General features: G+C 43.1%; 1 protein-coding gene and 1 pseudogene across 1 annotated transcript; both read left to right on the top strand.

Annotated features, from left to right (window-relative positions):
- Nucleotides 1–2,106: 2,106 nt before the first annotated feature.
- LOC102577296 (olfactory receptor 5AR1-like) lies at nt 2,107–3,081 on the top strand. Its single transcript, XM_006267538.2, has one exon. The coding sequence runs from the start codon at nt 2,107–2,109 to the stop codon at nt 3,043–3,045; it is 939 nt and encodes a 312-aa protein (XP_006267600.1). The 3' UTR covers nt 3,046–3,081.
- Nucleotides 3,082–10,856: 7,775 nt separating this feature from the next.
- On the top strand, nt 10,857–11,795 carry LOC102577068 (olfactory receptor 1052-like; annotated as a pseudogene).
- The last annotated feature ends 9,996 nt before the right edge of the window (nt 11,796–21,791 follow it).

Genomic DNA, 21,791 nt, shown 5'->3' on the forward strand with positions numbered 1-21,791 from the left:
CTCAGCATGTATAATAGTAACATATGTGATCCTATGGAAGAAAATGTAATTCTTTTACATCTTGATTCTGTAGGCTGAGAGATGTATGCAATGTTCTGATGATGCTTCAAACATACATTATAATGCAGTCTTAGTTTCCTATATTAGTTCTTGATTGATTTATTTATGCTTTAGCATCATCTAGTTGTAACACTGATCTCCTATCCAATCTGCCAGTGACTAAGGAACTTCAGGATGATTTAGTGACTTTAAGACAGTGTTTCCACAGAGCAGTTGAGGCTACCATGGGTCAACCATCCGCTCCAACCTTCTTGCCCTAGGGTCACTAACAGTTAAAACATGATGTATAGGCTACTATACAACTATAAATGTGGTGGTTCTCAGTCCTTTTAGATTCAAGGTATCCCTTGGAAAATGACAACTCCTAGTTTTCACTAAGTTTTTTGACTACAGAAAAAATATTAGAATATTTTTTTTCTGTGGCAAAGAACTTGGAAAGATCACAACATGTCAGGAATTCATAATGTTAAAATCATTCTATTTCAAAACTCTGGTTTTATCTTGTGAATCATGTTTGCACACTGAAATCTGCTAACATTGTGGGATACCCTGCAGCACTCTTGAAAGGATTTCAAGACACCCCAGAGTGCCACAGGACCTTGACTGAGAATCACTGTTTTTGTGATAAGTTTTATGAAACTGCAGATATGGCCAAACATACATGGACAAAGACAAATGTTAACCACTTTAAAAGAGAAAGGGGAGCTGCTGGTTGTAGGCATGCAGCAGCTGCTGTGACCTAAAAGTTATGTCTGCATGAGCCTGTAGTGGTGTAAGTTAGCTGAATTGACCTATCTGGGTTGCAAAATGAAACAGGATTAAAGCAGGAGCAGTTTTCCTACACTTTGGGTGAATCTATATGTGTAGTTAATGTGAAGAAATAAATTCCATTGCTTATTGCCCTGGAGCTTATTGATCCTGGGTGCACCGTTTGATTGCACACCCAGGACAGCAGCTGGGTGGAAGCAGTCCCAGCTGGCAGCGGCACAACTGCAGAGGGGCTGGCTGGGGTATGCGGGTCTTTCAGTGAGAGGCTAGCTGGCAGGCAGCCCCTGAACTGAAGTACCCTCATGCCCCAGCCAGCTGTGTCAGCATCATTGTGTGATGCCATGGAGTAAAACAACTCTGCATCAGGATAGTACTTGTTTTCACAAGTACTATCCTGCTGCAGAGTTTATTAGTTTACTCCAGCCTAACAGTCCTGCACCTGTAGATGCTGAGACATTTACTGTGGAGTTAAGTAGTCTACTCGGAAGTAAACATGTCCTTTTATTTCGAGTCCCATGCAGACATAACAATTACATTATAACAACCTGTTTTGATATCCTTTGGTAGCAATACAATTGTTATGCCTGTCTCTACCTTAAGTCATGAGTTTGAATTCCTTAAGACACATGGATTTTGTGGGTGATATATTTTATCGGAGACCAAATGCATGGTTTGGATAAAGTTAGACATGCTTAGGAATGCAAGACATTCTTCATCAGGTCTGAATTCCTCCAATTATAAGCAAAAATCCTGAAATACTTCACAAGGAGTTAATTTCAAAGATCTGATTAATTTCAAAGATCTAGTTAATTTCAATGAGTTCATTTAAAATACCTGGTTAATTTCACTTCCTGAAACTCAGGCCCCTTTCCAGTTATCACAATGTGAAACAATCCCTAATAGCAGATACGCTAAAAGCTGCTAATTCAATTTGGAAAATATTGCTTTGGAATTGTGATAGGCACAGCATCTAGGGCTATGGCGGACCTTCCTTCAGCTCTGCCTGCAGAAAAAAAGATCACTGTCTGAACTGCATGTGGGAAACTAAAAAGGAAAGAGGATGGAAATATAATTGGCTTTATGGAAGAAGGAAGCCAATAGTGAAGGAAAAATGAGATGTGCTATCAACAAAAAGAGGAAAGTTAAATAAATTATATATATATATATATATATATATGTGTGTCCTTGTAAGTATCTTTTTAACCATATTGATTCTGATCATTACTTTTCTTTTGCTTTTTTTTTTTTTTTTATCCCAGCAGTTAACAAGCTAAGCCAATGGCTGAGGAAAATCACACTTCAGTAAAAAGGTTTATCCTCATTGGATTAACAAATCATCCAGAGTTGCAGCTCCCACTCTTTATTGCCTTTTTACTAGTCTATTTTATCATCCTGCTGGGGAATCTTGGAATAATAATAATAATAAAAACTGACCCAAAACTGCACACTCCTATGTACTTCTTTCTCAGCAACTTGTCCTTCCTGGATGCCTGCTATTCTTCAACCGTTACTCCCAACATGCTGGCCAATTTCATTGCAGAGAGGAAAGACATTTCCTATAGTGGATGCATCACACAATATGGATTCTTTGCTGTTTTTGCTACTACTGAGATGTTCCTCTTGGCTGTGATGGCATACGATCGCTACATGGCCATCTGTAACCCACTGCTCTACACTGTCACTATGACTAAGAAGGTTTGTGTAATGCTTGTTGTGGGATCATATCTCTGGGGCTTTGTGAATTCACTGATACACACATGCAGTTTGTTGAGATTGTCTTTCTGTGGTTCTAATATCATCAATCATTTTTTCTGTGATCTCACTCCTCTCCTAAATCTCTCCTGCAGTGATATCTATATGAATGTGATGCTGGTTTTTACTTTTGGCACTTTTTTTGAAATAAGCACATTCCTCATCATAATTGTTTCATACATTCTCATCATCACAGCTGTGCTGAGGATACACTCTAAGGAGGGAAGACACAAAGCCTTCTCCACCTGTGCCTCCCACTTGACAGCCGTCATTATATTTCATGGCACAATTCTTTTCATGTATTTCCGTCCCAGTTCCAGTTACTCACTGGATACAGATAAAATGGCTTCAGTGTTTTACACTGTGATGATCCCCATGTTGAACCCCTTGATCTACAGCCTTAGGAACAAGGATGTGAAATGTGCTGTAAAGAAAGTGTTTGGTAGAAAAGTATTTATTCAGTAAATGCATAGCATAATATATTGCTGTGTGACTGATTAGGGCAACTGGAGACAGGAATTACCGTTTGTAAGGAAAATAAAGCTATGAGTATTGAACTTGAGATACATACATTTGTTAGTGTTTACTGAAATATGTACAATATGGAAAAAGTGAGGGAAGGTATAGATGTTGGCAAGTTACTAACAGTCTAATAGATGCTTTAGTATCCTTTTACATAATTGCTTGACTTTAAGTCGCTGTTTTAAGTCCCTTTGAAGTCAGAATTTCACATAATTCCAGTGCATTTCATTGCTAACATTAATTGGGCATATTTAATTTAGTACTTGTATAGTCAAGTACTAAATAAATTCATAGGAACTGGAGTTATTGCACAGTAGTGCTGGTGAATGCCTTTAGTGACACTAAGAGTGCATTGGCCTAATAATGCTGTGCAGTAGCACATCACAGCCCAGATTGTGCTAATACACTACTATGCAATACTGTTAGGCTACTGAGTAGCAGCATCACTAAAAAGGCATTTACTGGTGCTACTGTACAGTAACTCTGGTTACTGCACATTAATGAATGTGTAGATGCACCCAGTGTAACTCAAATAGCATTGCAAATTAAAAATAAGTATTCTGAAGATCAAGAATCAAAAGCCTAAAGAATACCAGGTGATACTTTTGAATGCACCTTTGAAAAACATCAAACAGGGATTTGTGTGTGTGTGTGTGTGTGTAAGAGAGAGAGAGATTCTATGTCTTACTTACCATCATTTAAATAGCAGTTAGTAATAGACTAGGACATATATGGGATAGTTTGGATAGGGATGATCCTATCTCAGGCAAGGGGTTGGACTAGATGACCTCTAGAGGTCCCTCCTTTCCACCTGACTTTTCTATGATTCTACGAAAGGAATTTAGGACCCTTATGCTCAAAGAAGAGACTTAAGAGACATCAAAGAGCAATTCAGGTTTAAGCACATGAAGCCTCCTCTCTTCAGAGAACAGGGAACAGTAGATGACTCCCAGTGTTGATTAAGATACCAGAGACACTCAGAGGTAGCCAATAGGAAATGTTAAGGCATAGGGATGTGTCAGACTATCTACCCCTCTCAAAAAGTGAGGAACCTGACTAAAGCTATGTCTTAGGTACCTCCATTATCTTCCAATCCAAAACACCTATTCCCACTTCTGAAAAAGGTGAAGCAGAGTGGTGACCATTAGGGCTGTGCAAAATGGCACCATTCCATTTTGCCTTGGTTTCAAGGTTTGGAGGGAACAGTGTTTCGTATCGGATTTAATTTTGATTTGAAACAGGTGTTCCATTTTGCTTCGTCGAAACAGTAGGGCTGTTTTGACTCTGTTTCAATGTTTCACTAGATCGGCGGGGGACCAGGAGTCAGCCCAGCTGGGTTGACTTCCCATCCCCCGTCGATAGTGAAACATTGAAACAGCATTGAAACAGCCTTACTGTTTTGATGAAACAAAATGGAACAGTGTGATCTAGTGTGAGGGATGGGAAGTCAGTCCAGGTGGACTGACTTCCCATCCCCAGCGCTATGGTCGAAATGTTTTGACTTCTGAAATGTTTCAACTAGCCTCGTTTAGTTTTGAGGCCATTTTGACACCCTTTGTTTCATTTTGATGTTGCTGTTTTGACTCATTTTGAGTTCAAAACAGCAACATCAAAATGAGTCAAAACAGTGTCAAAATGAAACGCCGGTGAAATTTCGTGCAGCCCTAGTGATCATTTGCCCAGTGGCTTATTCATTAGAACATTTGTTCAGTAATAGTTAGACAGCTTGGGCTTTTTTACAAATGCTTTGGGATGTGGCACTGGGTGCTTTAATTAACAAGCTGTGTTTATTAAAAACACCCACGCGTCACATGTATCAGCCTTGCCACATGTCCCCATGCTGAAAAAATGGTGGTGGGATGTTTTGAACTATAGCTGATTGAACATGTTTTATTTCAAAGTGTCCCGCCACCATTTTTCAGCTCAGGGGCACATAGGGACACTACTACACGTGACACAGAAGGCTGCTGGAGCACATCAATTTCTGTGCTCCAGAAGACTTGGATAATAAAGCCTGCTCTGAAGTGCTGGATTTTCAGTGCATCAGAGCAGGCTCCCCACATGTCTATAGGAGCCCCTTATGCATATTAAATTTGACAGACATTGGTTAACGATCAGCTATAATCGATAGGACTCTTACCTACCTGGTAACTTAGTTTTAGTAGGAGCACCCTCCCGCACCTTATTTATTTTTTATCTTTATAATTAACCATGGCATTGGTAAATAGATGTAAGGTTTAAACTACCCTCAGGGTGACTACAGCTAAAAAGCCAGGTCTCCTTCTTGTAACAGGGTACCCCTTTCTCCTGTTAGTTGTGGGCAGTAAGAACAGGGTAGCAGAAAGTGGGCTATCAGCAAAGAACTACAGAACTCCCCATTATGTGGGCAGAGAAAGTACAACTTGCAGGAAGATCAACTGCAATGGACAAAAGATGCAAGTACAACAGCTAAGTGAACTGCTGCCAGACCCCGGTTGCAGGCAGTTTAAAACACTGCGCTGTTGACTAGGCTTTTAAATAGCACCTGGGCCTTGATAACAGCAAGCCAGGTTGGCTGACCCAAAGAGGGAGGAGAAAAAGCTGTATAAGCCTGAGCCTGGTGACCAAGGCTCAGACTGGCTCAGATCTTCACAATAAAAGGAGCTTTATAGGAGTCATATGTAGGGATATAAATGTCATGTTTTGTTTCTGTTACTGTTTGGTATTGGTGTTAACCCACGAGGTTTGGGGTGGCTTAAAGAGGGCGCCTGAGGGAGGTTGCAATCTATTGTAAAAGTTAAACTACATATTTTTTTTTAGATGAAAAATGAGCTTTTTCTTGGAAAAGAAGTATTCAAACAGATTCATTCTTTGGATGTTATTTTATATTTTTTGCCTAAAAAAATGAAAATTGAAGAGGAATATAATAAAATAATGTTGAACTTAAATCAGCATTTTGCAGTGGTTTGATAGATTATTTAAAACAAATAAAATATTTTTTTTAATTGGTGAAGATCATTCATAATTGAAAATACTGTCCCCCCCCCCCCCCCGGGCTTAAATACTTTTTGGGGGGGAGGTGAACAGTAAAAATGGTCATTTCTTTAAAAAAAAAAGAAAAGAAGAATGGACAATACTTAGCATTTTTCTGGTCAAATCTAGTTCATACTATTGTTCTAGAACCGTCGAATCAAAGGTACTGTATTCATGTAGAGCCACTGAATGATAACATCCTCTGGAGGGCAGGGAATGCAGCAGGGGAGCTAATTATACTGAGTGTAGGCTGAAGTATTACAGTTTACACTTTTGAGAAGACATGCACTGTTCCCTCTCTCTTTCCAGAAACAAATCAAAGTACCATCCTTACTTTAATATAAAGGTGACCCTGAATATAAGATCCCCAATAATAAGATTCTATATATGGAAAATTTATAGATTTGTTATAATTTTCCAGGTATAGAATATACCTATTGGAGGCTTGTCTTGAATGTAGCCCCCTCCCTCCCCCGCAACTGCAGGGAAAGCATTGTGTAGGGGTGGGGGGGAGGGGGAGGTCAGGTGGCCAACTGCTCCATCCACTTCTCCTCATTGCAGCCTTCTTGCTCCCCTTGTTACCTGCATAACTTCTTCCCAGAGTTCCCATTTTCTGTTCCTTCCCGCATAAAGTCCCCCAGAGTATGCTTCTTCTCCTTCCCACCCACTCTTACTGTCATATGCTGCTCTGGCTGCTCCATCCCAGAGCACAGAAAATGGAAGCTTAGCCTTTGCCTGATCATGCAGCAGTGCTGGGGCTGCTGCTTGGCCAGGCAGAGGAAGGAGTTTCTATGTGCTCCATGCCTGGGAGAGAACAGAGCCTAAGCCAGAGCCAAGCTGGACCTGACAATAAAGGGGAGGGAAGGGGGTAAGTGGGGTGGAGCAGGGCAGAAGCTCCAGAGGGGAAAGGGGGTGGAGAGGCAGGAGGTTGCTTTGGTTCTGACTCTGGCCCCAACTTGGGGTCAAGGCCAGAGTCAGAGCCACAGCAGCCACCTGATCCCTGCCCTGCATCATATACAAATATAAACCAAAAGATGAGGAACATTTTTTCCCCATGCTGATTGGGGATGAGGGTTTGGCTCATCTTATATTTGAGTAAATGCAGCACTACTTGGGTATCAGAGGGAATGCCAGCATTCCACCTCTACTGTGCCTGTGTGAGCCTCCATAAATTATCCCCCACCCCCTGGTCTCTTCCTAAGTACTCCAACCGCTAAATATAAGACACTGTAGATTCCTGAGAGCCATGCTGCTCTTGGCCTCTCCACCTCAAGTGTTTCTTACTGGTATGTAGTTAAGACCTTTGCCTAAGGTGGCCATTGCCTATTTTCTGGTAGTTGGACTGCACTGAGTGAGAACAAATTGGTAGGATATGCTTCACAGCAGTACTCAAGGGCACAGCATGGTGGCAGCATAGACATGCACACATGGCCATGTCTGCTGGCTTCTTCCTGGTTCAGACTTTCAAAGCTATTTTGGGTTTGAGACTACCATTGAAAATTGGTGATAGTTAGCCACCTGAATACCTTTGAGCGCTGTAGGGCTAAAGTGACTTCCACTGCAGGAGGAAGTAGTCTCCCTTCTTATGTGGAAGTTACAGCGACAAGGCTCCTCGCATGCTTCACTAATTTTCAAGAGGAAGAAGTGGGTGAGTCGTGCTTTCTGGGATAGCCTGAATCACAACCTGTACAGGGCAAAGGGGAGCAACTAGGGAGTTAAATTAGTTACTTCCCATTGCTCCCAGTGGGGAGCGGTCCAGAGTCAGAGTAACAGAGGTATCTCTTAACATCTTCAACTGCATGCATTTAAGACTTGATCTGGACTTGTCTCTAAAGGCTGTCCCCAGGAGGAAGTGTATATCAGACCTTTCAGGCAGGGGACATACAGATCATCTGAGGTTATGTGATTCCCTTCCCACATCATTCTCTTGTGAATCATTGGCTACACATACTAGAGTGTCTGCAACATGCTAACCCCAAGGCCCCTAGGCTGCTTCTCCTGCGGTGGCTGTTATTATGATTATGATTATTAGCATGGCCTTGTTGAGGGGAGAGGAGCTTCTGTATCGTGAATCTAAGGAACACACACAAACCAAGTGGACCCTATGCATAGAACTATGCCCTGAAGTGATCCTAACATGTACTGGAGGGGAAGGAGTAGTAGATAGACTGGAAGGTAGGACTAGGATTCAGAGACACCTAAACAAATTGAAGGATTCGACCAGAAGAAATCTCATTAGGTTCAATAAGAATAAGTGCAAAGTCCTGCACTTAGGACGGAACAATCCCATGTACTTGTACAGGCTGGGGACTGACTGCATAAGCAGCAGCTCTGCAAAAAAGGACCTGGGTGTTAAAACAGACAATAAGCTGAATATGAACCAGCAGTGTGCCCTTGTTGCCAAGAAGGCTAATGGCTTACTGGGTTGCATTAATAGGAGCGTTGCCAGCATATCGATGGAAGTGATTCTTTCCCTGTGTTTGGCACTGGTGGGGCCACACCTGGAGTCCTGTGTCCAGTTTTGGGCCTCCCACTACAGAAAGGATGAGGACAAATTGGAGAGAGTCTAGTGGAGGGCAAAAAAAATGGTTAGGGGGATTGGGTTACATGACTTCTGAGAACAGGCTGAGGGAACTGGGCTTGCTTAGTCTACAGAACAGAAGGCTGAGGAAGGATTTAATAGCAGCCTTCAGCTACCTGAAGGGAGGTTCCAAAAAGGATACAGCTAGACTGTTCTCAATGGTGGCAGATGACAGAACAAGGAGTAATGGTCTCAAGTTGCAGCAAGGGAGGTTTAGGTTAGATATTAGGAAAAAAACCTTCTCACTAGGAGAGTAGTAAAACACTGGAACAGGTTACCCAGAGAAGTTGTGGAATATCCATCCTTAGAGGTTATTAAGACTTGACTAGAGAAAGCCTTGGCCGGGGTGATCTTTTTGGGGATGGTCCTGCTTTGGGCAGGGGTTTGGACTAGATGACTTTCTGAGGTCCCTTCCAACCCTAATTTTCTTTAATTCTAATGTAGGATTGGGTATATGCCACCACATAATCACATATGTTCTGTTACTACACTGATAATTCTGCTTGAACTAACATTTTTTTTTTTGCACCTGAGTGATTAAAAGACATGCTACCCCGAAGCGGGAGCCACATTCATCTCTGCGTTAATACCACTGATAGTTGGAAAAGTTGCACTAGGGATGAGCTTGTTGCTATTCATACATTTTTAAGGTATCCTCATTTTCAGTTTCAATAGTATTCTGAATTCTTTGTTTCCCACTGTCCTTTCAAATCAACTGTTTTCTGGTTAGTCAAAATCCCAACTTAAATATAAAATTCTTTAGATTTTGAAAGATTTGCATGTGTCCCATTAGGAAATTTGGTCAAACCTAATCATTGAAATTGGAACCAGGATCTGATTCAGGTCTCCTTTTAACTGCTATAATCAGATGTAAATATAGAATAACTGGAATAAAAGTTAGCAGAAATCTATCTTTGTAGTATTGATGTAAGCAAGGCTGGACACAGCCCAGATACCAGGAATTCCTGCCTCCTTATAAAACCGGAAGAAGAAATATTATATGAAAATAAACCAGGGGAAAAATATAGATGTAGGAATAAATACTATTGTTTTCTTTCATGGAACAATACATCTGAGGGCAGTTGTTTACTGCTTCTAAAATGCACACCTGGGATACACATTTTAACTGCATAATTTGTGTAAGTCTGTGATGAGGGAGTTCATAAAAACTGTGGGGAACTTTCTATGGCTTTCTAAGAAATATATAAATGTGTTTTAGCACTACTACTTCATTCTACAAATATAAATCCTGTGGAGCCACTCAAACAAATTTAATTCTTTGTCCTGCCGGTAAGTATTACATGGCTTCTTTCAAAACAAGATAATGTGGTAAATTATTTAAATATATCCTTGGATATATACATATAAGTTTCAGTGTTTTGTTTTTAAATTAACTCTCTTTTATACCATGAATATATTAGACAAGGAGAGAAGTTGTTAACTTTCAGGGAAGAGCCAGTAGACTGTATACAAAATACATAAAATAGGAAGTAGACCATACACAAAATATACATAAAGGACAACACTCTAATCTCCTTTCTCATAATGCATAGCAACTGAATCTTTTAGAAAAAAAAAAAAAAAAGACCTTCTTTCTATCACAATTCATCAATCCAGAATTTGGCAGACAAGCAAGGCTTTGGCACGTCTCTTCTGAGGAGTGTTTTTTTAAAAGAATTCCCTGAATTAATGTGCTTTATTTTCCTTTATTTCCCACTAATGAAAAGTTACCCTGTATTAATTAAATATATTTGAGTGTGTGTCCATCTTGGAAACTATTTCTGTTATAATTTATTTCTAAGCTCCTGATAATGTGAAACCATTTTCTATATTCAGCTGTCAACTGTGTTGTACATATATTAGGAATTAAAAACTATGGTTAGAGACATTAATTCAGAAAGAATGTATAGCTATTGAGCTTCATGTACCCTGATAGAGTACTATGAAATGCTATTTTATGTTCTTCTTTAAAAACAAAGATAATAGAAAACAACTACCCTTTATTCTACCTCTGAAACCCTCAGAACCACGAATAGCAAGCAGAAGAGCATGAAAGAGAGGGGAGGCCATAGTTGGTCTGGGGTATGTTATAGATAGATATACATTCTTAAAATCATTATGGTGAATTATTCTCTCTGCAGATAACAAGAAAGCCAAATTCATGGGTGAAGACAATCACACCACAGTGAAAAAAATCATTTTAGCTGGATTAACAGACTGTCCAGAGCTGCAGCTTTCTCTCTTTGTCACATTTTTCCTCATTTATGTTATGACTTTGCTGGGGAACTTGGGAATAATCATGTTAATCAGGATCGACCTACAGCTCCACACACCCATGTATTTTTTTCTCAGCCATTTGTCTTTTGTAGATGCCTGTTATTCATCTACCATTGCTCCAAATATGCTGGTCAATTTCTTAATGGAGAGAAGGGCCATCACTTCCACTGGCTGTTTTACATAATACAGCTTTTTTGTGGTGTTTGTCACCACTGAGATGTTCCTTTTGGCTGTGATGGCATATGACCGCTATGTGGCCATCTGTAATCCACTGTTCTACATGGTCATTATGACTAAGAAGGTCTGTGTGATGCTGGTGGCTGGGTCTTATCTCTGGGGTTTGGTGAACTCTTTGGTACAAACAGGTGGTTTGTTAAGGTTGTCCTTTTGTGGCTCTAATGTAATCAACCACTTCTACTGTGATCTCACCCCTCTCCTAAAACTGTCCTGCAGTGACATCTTCATTAATGAGATGCTACTTTTCATCTTTGGCAGTTTGTTTGAAACAAGCACACTTCTGATTATAATCATGTCCTATGTTCTCATCATTGGGGCCATGCTGAGAATTTGTTCAGTACAGGGAAGACAAAAAGCCTTTTCCACCTGTGCCTCCCACTTGATGGCTGTCAGCATATTCCATGGGACAATTCTCTTCATGTATTTCAGACCTAGTTCCAACTATTCATTGGATACAGATAAAATAGCCTCTGTTTTCTACACGTTAGCGATCCCAATGCTGAACCCTCTGATCTACAGCCTCAGGAACAGGGATGTGAAATGTGCTGTCAGAAAAGTGATGGAGAGAAAAGTGTTTACTCTATGAATGCCTAACATAACATCCTACAGGGGAACTCATGGGGAGAGATATGAAACAGGAGTGCTTGTTGCTATGGAATGTCAGACCACTGACAGTGACAAAAAAGTGTTCAAGGATAAGTCTGGGCGTACTCCTTTGGTATGTTTGTAAAAGCATGCAGTATGGACATTGCATCTGTAAGTTCATAGAAGTTGGTTATACCTATAAAGCTCTGACTTAGTTGGCAATCCTCATTCAGCATAGCCTGTAAGCACATTTCTAACTTTATGGAACTGTTTTAAATTCCAGTGTATGAATGTTAGAATCAACAAGAGCAATTCCTTCTTCTTCACACCAGTGTAGAACTGGATGAGATTGGGATTTTTTGGCTTTTAGGGGAAAAAATGGAAATACAAAATTTTATGTAGAATGGAAATTAAATTAAAAACAAACAAACAAACAAACAAATAGCCCTGGATGCCGAGGCCTTCAGGATACTGGGCTCCCCAGCTTTGTGGCAGAACCTAAATTGAAATTTGATACCTGTGAGCCAGAGAGGATTCAGGGCTCAGGTCTGTAATAGTCTGCCTGAAGAGATGCAAAGCATCACAGAATCCTTAAAGCCTTCCTTGGCTTGCCATTGCCCCACTAGGTAGGTGACTGATGGATCAAGGAGGTGAGCTGGTAGAGAACCAAACAGTTTTCCTACCTAGTGGTCATTGAAATCAATACATTCCCGTGGAAAATCCTGGTTTAGAAAGACTTCCATTCTTCAACCAAAATGTTATGTTGGAAATATATGTTATACCTCTACAGCAATATAACCCAGCAATAGCTCTGAAAGTCTTTGTAGTTGTAGCAGGATTAATCTGACCCTTCATATTTTCTCCCATTATTCCTGCTATTAATAAACCATAAAATTACATAAAACTGTTCATTAATCTGATCTGAAGCCTCGGTGTAAATGATTCTAGGATTTGTTTTCCAGGTAGCACCTGGTACCTCCATCTGGAAATCTCCAAGGGGTAAACAATATCTACCCATTTCAGGGCAGTTGCATATCATATAGAACTCAACAGGCAGATCAGGATTAATGAACTGTCCAATGGGATCTTATGATTTGACACCTTAACTTGGAAAGAATAGGAGAAGGTAAAACATTTGAACACTGGGAGTTATTGCTGTGGAGTTTTTTGCTTCTGGGCACACCATCTGAACCTGTGCCCAGGAGCAAAAAACTCTGAAGTATATTGCCGTAGAGTTTATTCACGTAAAGCACACAGATTCAAGTTGGAGAAGCCCGGACTGGCAGGGGACCCTGAGGGGTCAAGCTGCCAGTTCAGGGCTGATCTGACTGGGCTCCACATCCTGTGGAGCAGCTGGCTGGGGCACAAGGATGCTTTAGCATGGGGCTGCCTGCCAGCTAGCCCCACACTGAAGCACCCTTGTGCCCCAGCCAGCCAGAACAGCATCTACAAGTACACTGCTGTGCATAAAAATACTCCACAGTAGGGTAGTACTCATATTAACAATGACTACTCTGCTGCAAAGTTTATTAGTTTTGTGTTTACTGAGGTGTTTACTGAGACATTTACTGCACAGGTAATAATCAATTGTGCACTAAATGTCTCAGTGTGCCCAGGTCGGAGTGCTAGGTCGTAAGGAACTTGGGGTTGGGGCTGGGGATCCTGGATGGTAGAGGTAGTGCTGGACCTCCAGCCAGGCCCATAGGGGAGCCTGCTGCTGGGCAGTGGGCAGCTGTCAGGACCAGGCAAACCTAGGGTCAGAAGCTGGGCAGTGGACAGCATGAATGTGACCACCAGGGCCAGGATGTTGTCCAGCCCTCATCTGGTGGTCATCCTCCATGGCCTGCACTGCCCTGCCCATGACTGTGCTCTGCTCCTTCAGGGCCTCTGCCTGCTCATGCTCCAGGACCAGGAGCTGCTCCCACAATTCCCAGTCCACCCATTCCCAGGTGTCCTCACAGGCAATGTTCTCCATCCACCAGACCAATGCATCTGCCAGACAGTCCCCTGACACCATCACCAGCTGGTCAAGGAGGAAAGTCCTGTGTTGGGTTCTTGTTTGGCAGAGTCAGCTCATCTGAAGGGCCCCAACTGTGGGCTGCAGCAACCCTGAGCCCTTATTCCAGCTGCCAACTGTGGCCTCTCTGTGCAGCTGCAGGGCTTGCAGAGCCATGAAAAAGAAGCTATTTGTGATAGCTTCCAATATTTCTGAGATAAGATGCTCTGTACTAGGGCCCATGTGGTGCCTTGCCTCAGATCGAGGGTTGGGCATGCATGGGTGTCCAGGGACTATGGTAAGTCTCCTGGGGAGGGCAACGCCCAGGTGGCCAAGAGCTGAGCCTCCCATCCCCGTTTGCCCCCCCAGGGACTGGTGGGCTTTTGGGTGTTGGCCACAGGCAGCCTGTCTCCCCCCATACTGGCCAGGACAGGCCTAGCTCCTGCCATTGTTCCAGACCCTGTTGTCCTTCCTTCTCCTCTTGTAGGCCAGCCACTCTCCTGTGCAGCTGATAAACTGACAGTGCCTAGGGTTGGGAGGTGCTGGGCTCCCAGAGTGGGACAAGGAGCTGCTCACTCCCCTGCCCTCCCCTCAGTCACAATGTCAGTGGACCCTTTCTTGCTTATCTACTTCTGTTCTTCTTGGCTGCAACACTACCAGAATTGGAATATCAGTGACCCCGACCTCCCTCAGTGGAACAGAGAAGTTTAGATTTGGGGCATGAGGATTTCAAATCCTGGATCCAGCAGATAACAGGAGGTATAGGGGTCTGGCAGGGAATCAGTAATGGGACTACCCTGCCATCCTACTTTTTAGCCCCCAAATCTCTCTTCTCCCTTTCTTTATGGATCAGAACTGTATAAGGGGGAGTCCAGGAGTCTCATGGGGAGAAGCAGGGGAGAGTGGGCAGGGGCCATGGTGGGAGAGGCTCTCACTATGATGGTGGGAGCCTGGCAGCACCTTAAGTGTTGGGAGTGGATGGGAACATGTGAGTGACCAAGGAACTGGAAAAGTCATGAATGCCTAGAGCTCTAACACTCTGTTTGCTGCCTGTACCACTGCTTCTGGCACACATAAGTTTGGAGGACTGGGCAGGAAAAGGGTGCAGAATTGGTCAGGGTGCAAGGGTTCATCTATGGCTGGATGGTCTGGCAGGCTGTCAGTCTGCCTATTAGACTGTCCACCCTGCTCTACCTCTCTCCCTGCATAGGAGGTAGAGTAGAGCAGAGCACTACAATCCTGCAACCTCAATAGGGTCTCTATCCCCATGCAGACAAAACAAGAAGTGAGTCACATCTAAATATTATCTCATTTCAAGAAGTACTCTTTGAAATGAGACCAGCTGGTCTGACTCCCCATCTCCAGTGAAACTTGAAGCAGCATTGAAACAGCCTTTCTGTTTCGAGGGAATGGAATGGAACAGCTATTTTGACTTAAAATGAAATTTGAGATGAAACACTTCCATCGAAACTCAAGTCAAAATGGAATGGTGCTATTTCACCCTCCCCCACCCCCACCCATAACCCAGGTTGATTTCCCTCTGGTCACAATCCCCTTCTAGTAACAATAAATGGAAGTACAGCTTTAACTATGATCCACCATTAGGTGGCAGAGGCAAGGCTTCTGCTGCTCTGGGGAAGGTGGACTCTTTGCTCTTTCTTGGTAACTCAGCAAAAACAAGTCTCTGAGCAGCCACTGCAGGTAGTAGGCTTCTTTTTTTTTTTTTAGTATCCTTCTGAAAAATGCATCTCCTGCAAACAGTAGGGGTTCAGTGTCCCCTCCCACACCCATGCAGACTTGGGACTCTCCAACCCGCTCCCTCTATGGGGTGTCTCTCTCCCCAGCACCTCCACATGCAGACAGGGGATTCCCTCGGCAGGTCTCTGTCCCTGAAGTACAAGCCTTTCCAACTCAAACAGAGGACTTCCCTCTGGAGGTCCCTGACCACTGATGAGGCAGCTTCTCCCAGCTCCCAGATAGCTTACCACTCCCTCCCCACTCTTTCCCTGGGTACCTGTGTCCCTGATTGCATAGCTATGACTGAGGTAGGGAACCAGCTTCTCCTGGGATGACTCAGGCTTTTCTCTGTCCTAAAGTCTACTCCCCAGCAAGCTTCAGCTCCATTTCCTCTGCCTGGGGCTGGGGAGAAGTGGCTGAATCTTTGCCCCTGTCTCCAGGCTGGTGTAACTTCTCTCTCCAGCTGCTTTTCCTTCCCTCAGCTTTTATGGCTCCATAGTAGGCTATCAGAGCTTGGGGTTTGTAATAGGGGCTCTGGTTATAGTTCAGATCCTCCAGTAAAAAGCATTCATTGTGCACAGCATACCTTCTGTTTGGAAAAACTGTTCCACCCTCTTCAAACTTTTTGCCACCTTTCTTGCAAAGTTCTTAAGCACAGCTCACCCACTCAGCTTGCAGCCAAGTAAGCCTTTGCAGCTATTACATTGGTATATAGTTGTTTGCTTGAGCAACAAAATACTGAACTAGGTCCAATGGTTTGAAGCTGAAGCAAAATAAAATCGGGCTAGAAATAAAGCAAAGTTATGTTTTTACTAACTATTGGTGATACTTGCCTTGGGATACAGTTAGATTTTCCATGACCTGCCTTCTTTAAGTCAAGACTGAATATCTTTCTAAAAGATATACTACAGCTCAAACAGGTGCTATTGACTAGGTGCAGAGATCCTTAGACAAAATTATCTGGTCAAGACCATCCAGGGCAACCAGGGTGATCACAGAGTAGTCTTTAAACTGATTAATCAACTGGCATAGCTGCATGTGCATTTAAGTATGACTAAAATTAATGCACATTAAACTAATGCACATTAAGCAAATATTGGCAGGTGTTTATATGTGCAGGGACTTGGTGTTAAAGTTAGGTCAAAGTCCCTGCTATGTGCCCTGTTGCCATTGGAGAGAGCTCTAGCCTCCAGCCACATGGCTGCCAGCACTTGGCAACCATGTTGAAGCCAGAACCAGCTGCCAGCACCTGGCAGCCATCTGGGAAACTCTGACCCCTGGCCAGCCCCTTCCCTGCCCAAGAGCCAGAAGCCCAGCTCAGGGCTAGCACACAGCAACTTCCTCCTAGCCCACCCTTTCTCCCCACACTAGGGCTGCTCCAACCCCTGCACCACCCTTGCCCCTGCCAGCAATGCTCCATGCCCCACAGCTCCAGCCCAGCCTCTGTCAGTGATGACCATTGCCCTGCACTGATGCTAGCCATGGTGCTGGCCCTGTTGGTCCCAGCAGGCCCCCTCCACCCAGGCCCCAGGATAGCTGCTCACCTGCCAACAGGGGCCAGGGCACCAGTTGAGAGAGGTCCTACCTGACCCCCTCCTTCTGCACTCCCCAGTTCTGCCCACATTCCCCACTACCAAGAACTCTCCTACCTCCTGCTTACCCCCAGTACCACTCTCAGGACACATACTTGGGTGAAACAAAAAACTAGATTACCCTTACAGCATCCACCCTCATCCCTCTCCGCTCTTCCGACAACAAACAGAACCCCCTCTCCCTCCCCCCTCAGCCAACAGAGCCCCTCCAACACCCTACCCACTCACCAACAGTTTAAAAAAACAAACAAACAAAAAAACACCAGGCAAGCCTCAGGTTCCTGGACAATGACCTGCATTTTCATTCAGGAGGTGGGCATGCTTGGGTGGGATGGACTTCACCTCTCCCCTAAAGGCAAGTGTGTCTTCTCTTCCAGGTTGGCTGATCTCATACAGCATGCTTTAAACTAGTTTCACTGAGGGATGGGGCCACAGGAGGACATGGGGTTACCTCCCAGCCAAGACAGGTGATGACAACAAGAAGTACCCAGGTAAGTGACACGGGTCCAGATAGTCCTAGAATTCCTAGGAGGGGGGAGCATGCACAGACAGGAGTTCTTAAATGCCTTTACACTAATTCCCAAAGTATGGGGAATAAGTAGGAGGAACTCAGCCTCCGGATAGCTAGTACAAACCCAGACATAGTAGGGTTCACTGAAACCTGGTGGGATTCAACCTATGATCGGGCAGTAAATATTAGGGGCTACAGACTATACAGACAGGACAGAACATGGAGGAAAGGCAGGGGTGTGGCAGTCTACATCAAAGAGCAATACACATCCTCAACTAATAGGATGGGGACAGACGAGGGGCAGACTGAAGTGCTCTGGGTCAGAATACAAGGGATTCGGGGGGAAAGGGACTTAATGGTGAGGGTCTACTACAGACCACCCAACCAGGGGGAAGAGCTGGACTGGGAATTTTCAGGTCAGCTCACAGAGGCAGTTAAGTCAAGGGATGTGGTTGTCACAGGTGATCTAAATTACTTGGACATTTGCTGGGAGGAGCAGTCAGCCAGGTCTGACTGCTCACATAGGTTCCTCGCTGGGATACAAGACCTCCACCTAACCCAGGAGGTGCACAGTCCCACCAGGGGGAATGCCCTGCTGCACCTGGTCCTGGCCAGAGGCAATGACCTGGTGAGGGGACTCCAGGTCCTTGACCACTTGGGCAATAGCGATCATCGCCAACTGGAATTCACCATCCAACGCAGGGTGACAAGGGCCTGCAGCAAGGCAGCAGCCCTTGATTTCAGCAGGGCCGACTTCAATGAGTTGAGGAGATTGATAGGAGAGGCACTGGGGTCTTGGAGAGTAGGGGAACTAGGTGTTTAAGATGAGTGGTTGTTCCTTAAGCAGACAATCCTCCAAGCCCAAGGGGTGACAGTGTGTAAACACATACCCATAATGTGCATTAACTTAGGCTAACGCACATTAACACATCTCATATAGGTGCGCCCAATGAGCAGTCAGATTTATCTAATTCATGGCTGCAAGCTGTCTCGTACACTCTTGATAATAGTATAACCATTATTCTTTAAAGAAGCCAGACACAGTGAAGATGGGTCTGTTGTACTCCCTGTTCTTTACAAAGCCTCAAATGTTTGGATTTCTTCCAACTTTCACCTGGATTTTGATTTTAGGGAGGCCTAAAGAGTGAATAGAGAATGAGCCTTTGATGTTAAGTTAAACTGTGCCCACTGTATTAATGGAGTGTCTTTGTCTTTCTGTGGCACGGCAACATAGACAGAGTTTGCTTGAAAACCAATCAAAGTCAAATAAAAAAAACCCCAAGCACTTAGCATGTGCAACAAAACAAGACCTTTGTTTTTAATTATTCAAGACACCCAGGAGGTCATCATAATAAGCCCCTCTGTGCCTAATCATAAAATGCATTAGAGTGCCCTGTTTGAGGGGTTTAAATGCCAAATAAAAATACATATATACAGTAGCTGTCTCACAAAAAAAAAAAAATCAATCCCTTACAGAGGAAGAATGATCAGTTACTTGCTTCTAGAGTCAGGTGTGATGTACTATTTCTCCCTCTCCATGTTGTGGGGGTAACTGTTTTCCCTGAGTTCTCATACATGCCAATGAAAGCTTAACTTAGACCAAGGTATCGGTGAATTTAGAATATGATCTCCTTCTTTACTGCTTTACAGATTCCTATTAATGTTGCTTATTGAAGGAACTTTTCTTTAACAATAGTCCTAATATCCAATTTGCAGTGTTGCTGTGGTTCTACTATGTGTACTGTTGCTGTTATGATGACTGTTATTTGTGTCTACTTTCTGTTGTCATTTATAGCTTAGAGTCCCATTGCACTAGGAAGCTTGGAAACACATTTAAAAATTTCATAGCAAATGTTAAAAATCATGGTTCTCTACATAGCTGTGAGAGTTGTGAGAAAATACAGGACCTGGTGCACACTAGCTACATGTGTATATAATTGGTGTATGCTGACACAATCTAAGACATACAGCTGGTCCTTCAGACTATGTTATACCAGGTTATAGGGGGGTTAAGTATTTCCAGCACCATGCTCTGATATAAAGAGAGGTAAGACACCATGCACAGTTAGCACATTGGTACAAAGTTGTAAGGTAGCAACACATTATTCGACAATGGTTTTAGGGTGGGGAATAGTCAAAGACATTGTTGGTTAATGGTATATTTGGGAGAGGTTCAGTTTCTTTTCTCAGTTTCACTTTTGGCCATTGCTCTGTGGCAGCTGTCTTTATACTTGTGATGGTCCATGAAGTGCTTGAAATGGATGACCTTTTACCACTGGATGTTATTGAATGGTGAGTGCTAGCAATTTTGCAATCCAGATGGAGGAGACAGGAAGGGGTAACAAAGACCAAAACATTACTAAAATCTGCATGTTATGGGAGTGGGGGTGGTAAATCAGGTCCTTAGCTTTATGCAAAGTCACTTAGGGTTCTGGAGCAGATCCAGGAGATCTCAGTCCTTGGTTTGGGAAAAAAAATTCTATAGTGTGAGGTCAGACTGAATTGTGTTACAGAAGCCTTATTTCCTGAGGTCCAGGGTCAGTAGTGAAGATAGGCTTCTAAATGTTAAGATGTAGGATTGCTTGTGTACTGTACATAAATCAGACACTGTATAAAATACATAATAATATTAGGAGTTGGAACTAAACCCAGAATTCTTCCCTCCCATGTAAATACCATAAACATTATGCCATGCTCCTACTCCTTCTAATGCTTTCCCTCTAACCCAGTAAGTCTTGAATTGTTTATTTGTTGACGCATCTACATGTGGCTGTATGGCAACAATGCTATGGCACTGTGCTTTAGTACTTCCTTTTGGAAGTACTAAAGTATAGCTCAGTACTGGTGGTTACTACACCGTGCGCACAGCGCATGCTTAGATTTTGTAGCAACATTACCGTAGTAGTGCGTTATAGCCGGGGAGCACACTGCTATGGCAACATAGCTGGTGATCACGTGTAGACAGACATGATTGCTACGTTGTTGTAGTGCGACATATGGCAACGTAGCGCATCCTTATGTCACCATAGGGTGATATGTAGATGTGCCCTATTTTTTTTTTCTGCAGATTAGTACAACTTCAACAAGAATGGTAGAGAATAGCACCCTACTCACATACATTTCCCATACATCTTCTGTACACGCTTACAATGGTCTTTAGCATGGTGGTTACAATACTCTCCTAACTGTAGGATCATGCAAGGGAAGGAACTGGATGCTTCTCCCAGATTTAGGGCAAGTAATTTAAAGACTAGGATATTAAATAAGAGTATTTACATATTACCACCTCCTCTAGCTATCTTTTTTAAAAAGGTGGTAGCCACTGCTCCATTTTGTTTGGAACTTGATCCTGTCAGTGTGCATTAGGCATGTTTGGAAAACTCTTTCTGGGTCAAGTTCCTTCCGGGGGCGTATTAGAGGGACAGATTGAGTTTAGTTAAGAGTTTGGTTCCAAGCTGTTCAGCCCTGCCAAACTTCTAATCAGCATATGTGCAGGAACAGAACATGTAGGTAATCCCCAGGGCTGCAAAGTCACACAAGCTACAGTGGTTGAGGAATTTAGGCAACTCTGAGATTAGGCAGCAGGCTGCGTGGCAGATTTCAGGATCATAGCCTTGGCCTTGGTCTCTTAAATTCCACCTTTAGGTATTCAGGTTTTTTTCATAGATCTGATTCTTGGGGAAGAATTATGTTTTACCTAGGGAATAACCAAAATGGAGCTTACAGCCAACTCTGAGTTACCTGACTGAAGTGTCAGAGTGATTTTACTACTCTTTCTGGGCACATAAGTGCCCCTGTTACAGGAATAGGGTTGTTCTCTAGAGATATGTAGACATACCTCTATTCTTATAATAGGGGCACATGCACCCACTTAAAGCTCGTTAGGTAACTCAGAGTTGGTCACCAGCTCTACTTCAATCATTCACTCAATGAAACAGAACTCCTCTTTTAGTGTTCACCCTGAAAAAAAGAGCTTTAAATATAAAACTAGCCTTTCTTTTCCAGGGCAAAATACCCAGACTATTTAGAGCAGGAGAGGACTTCACTTTAATGTTCTTGTTTGGCCCACAAATTATCTTGGAGTGAAAAAATTTAATAGAATTAATAATCACCACAATATTCTTAAAATCCACAGTGTAGTGCCTGATTAAAAAACATATC

This window comes from Alligator mississippiensis, chromosome 2 (assembly GCF_030867095.1).
Source record: "Alligator mississippiensis isolate rAllMis1 chromosome 2, rAllMis1, whole genome shotgun sequence".
Lineage (NCBI taxonomy): Eukaryota > Metazoa > Chordata > Crocodylia > Alligatoridae > Alligator > Alligator mississippiensis.

Bases quoted from the DNA above. Each gene is read 5' to 3' on its own strand.
- LOC102577296 (XM_006267538.2), top strand. From the start codon at position 2,107: ATGGCTGAGGAAAATCACACTTCAGTAAAAAGGTTTATCCTCATTGGA.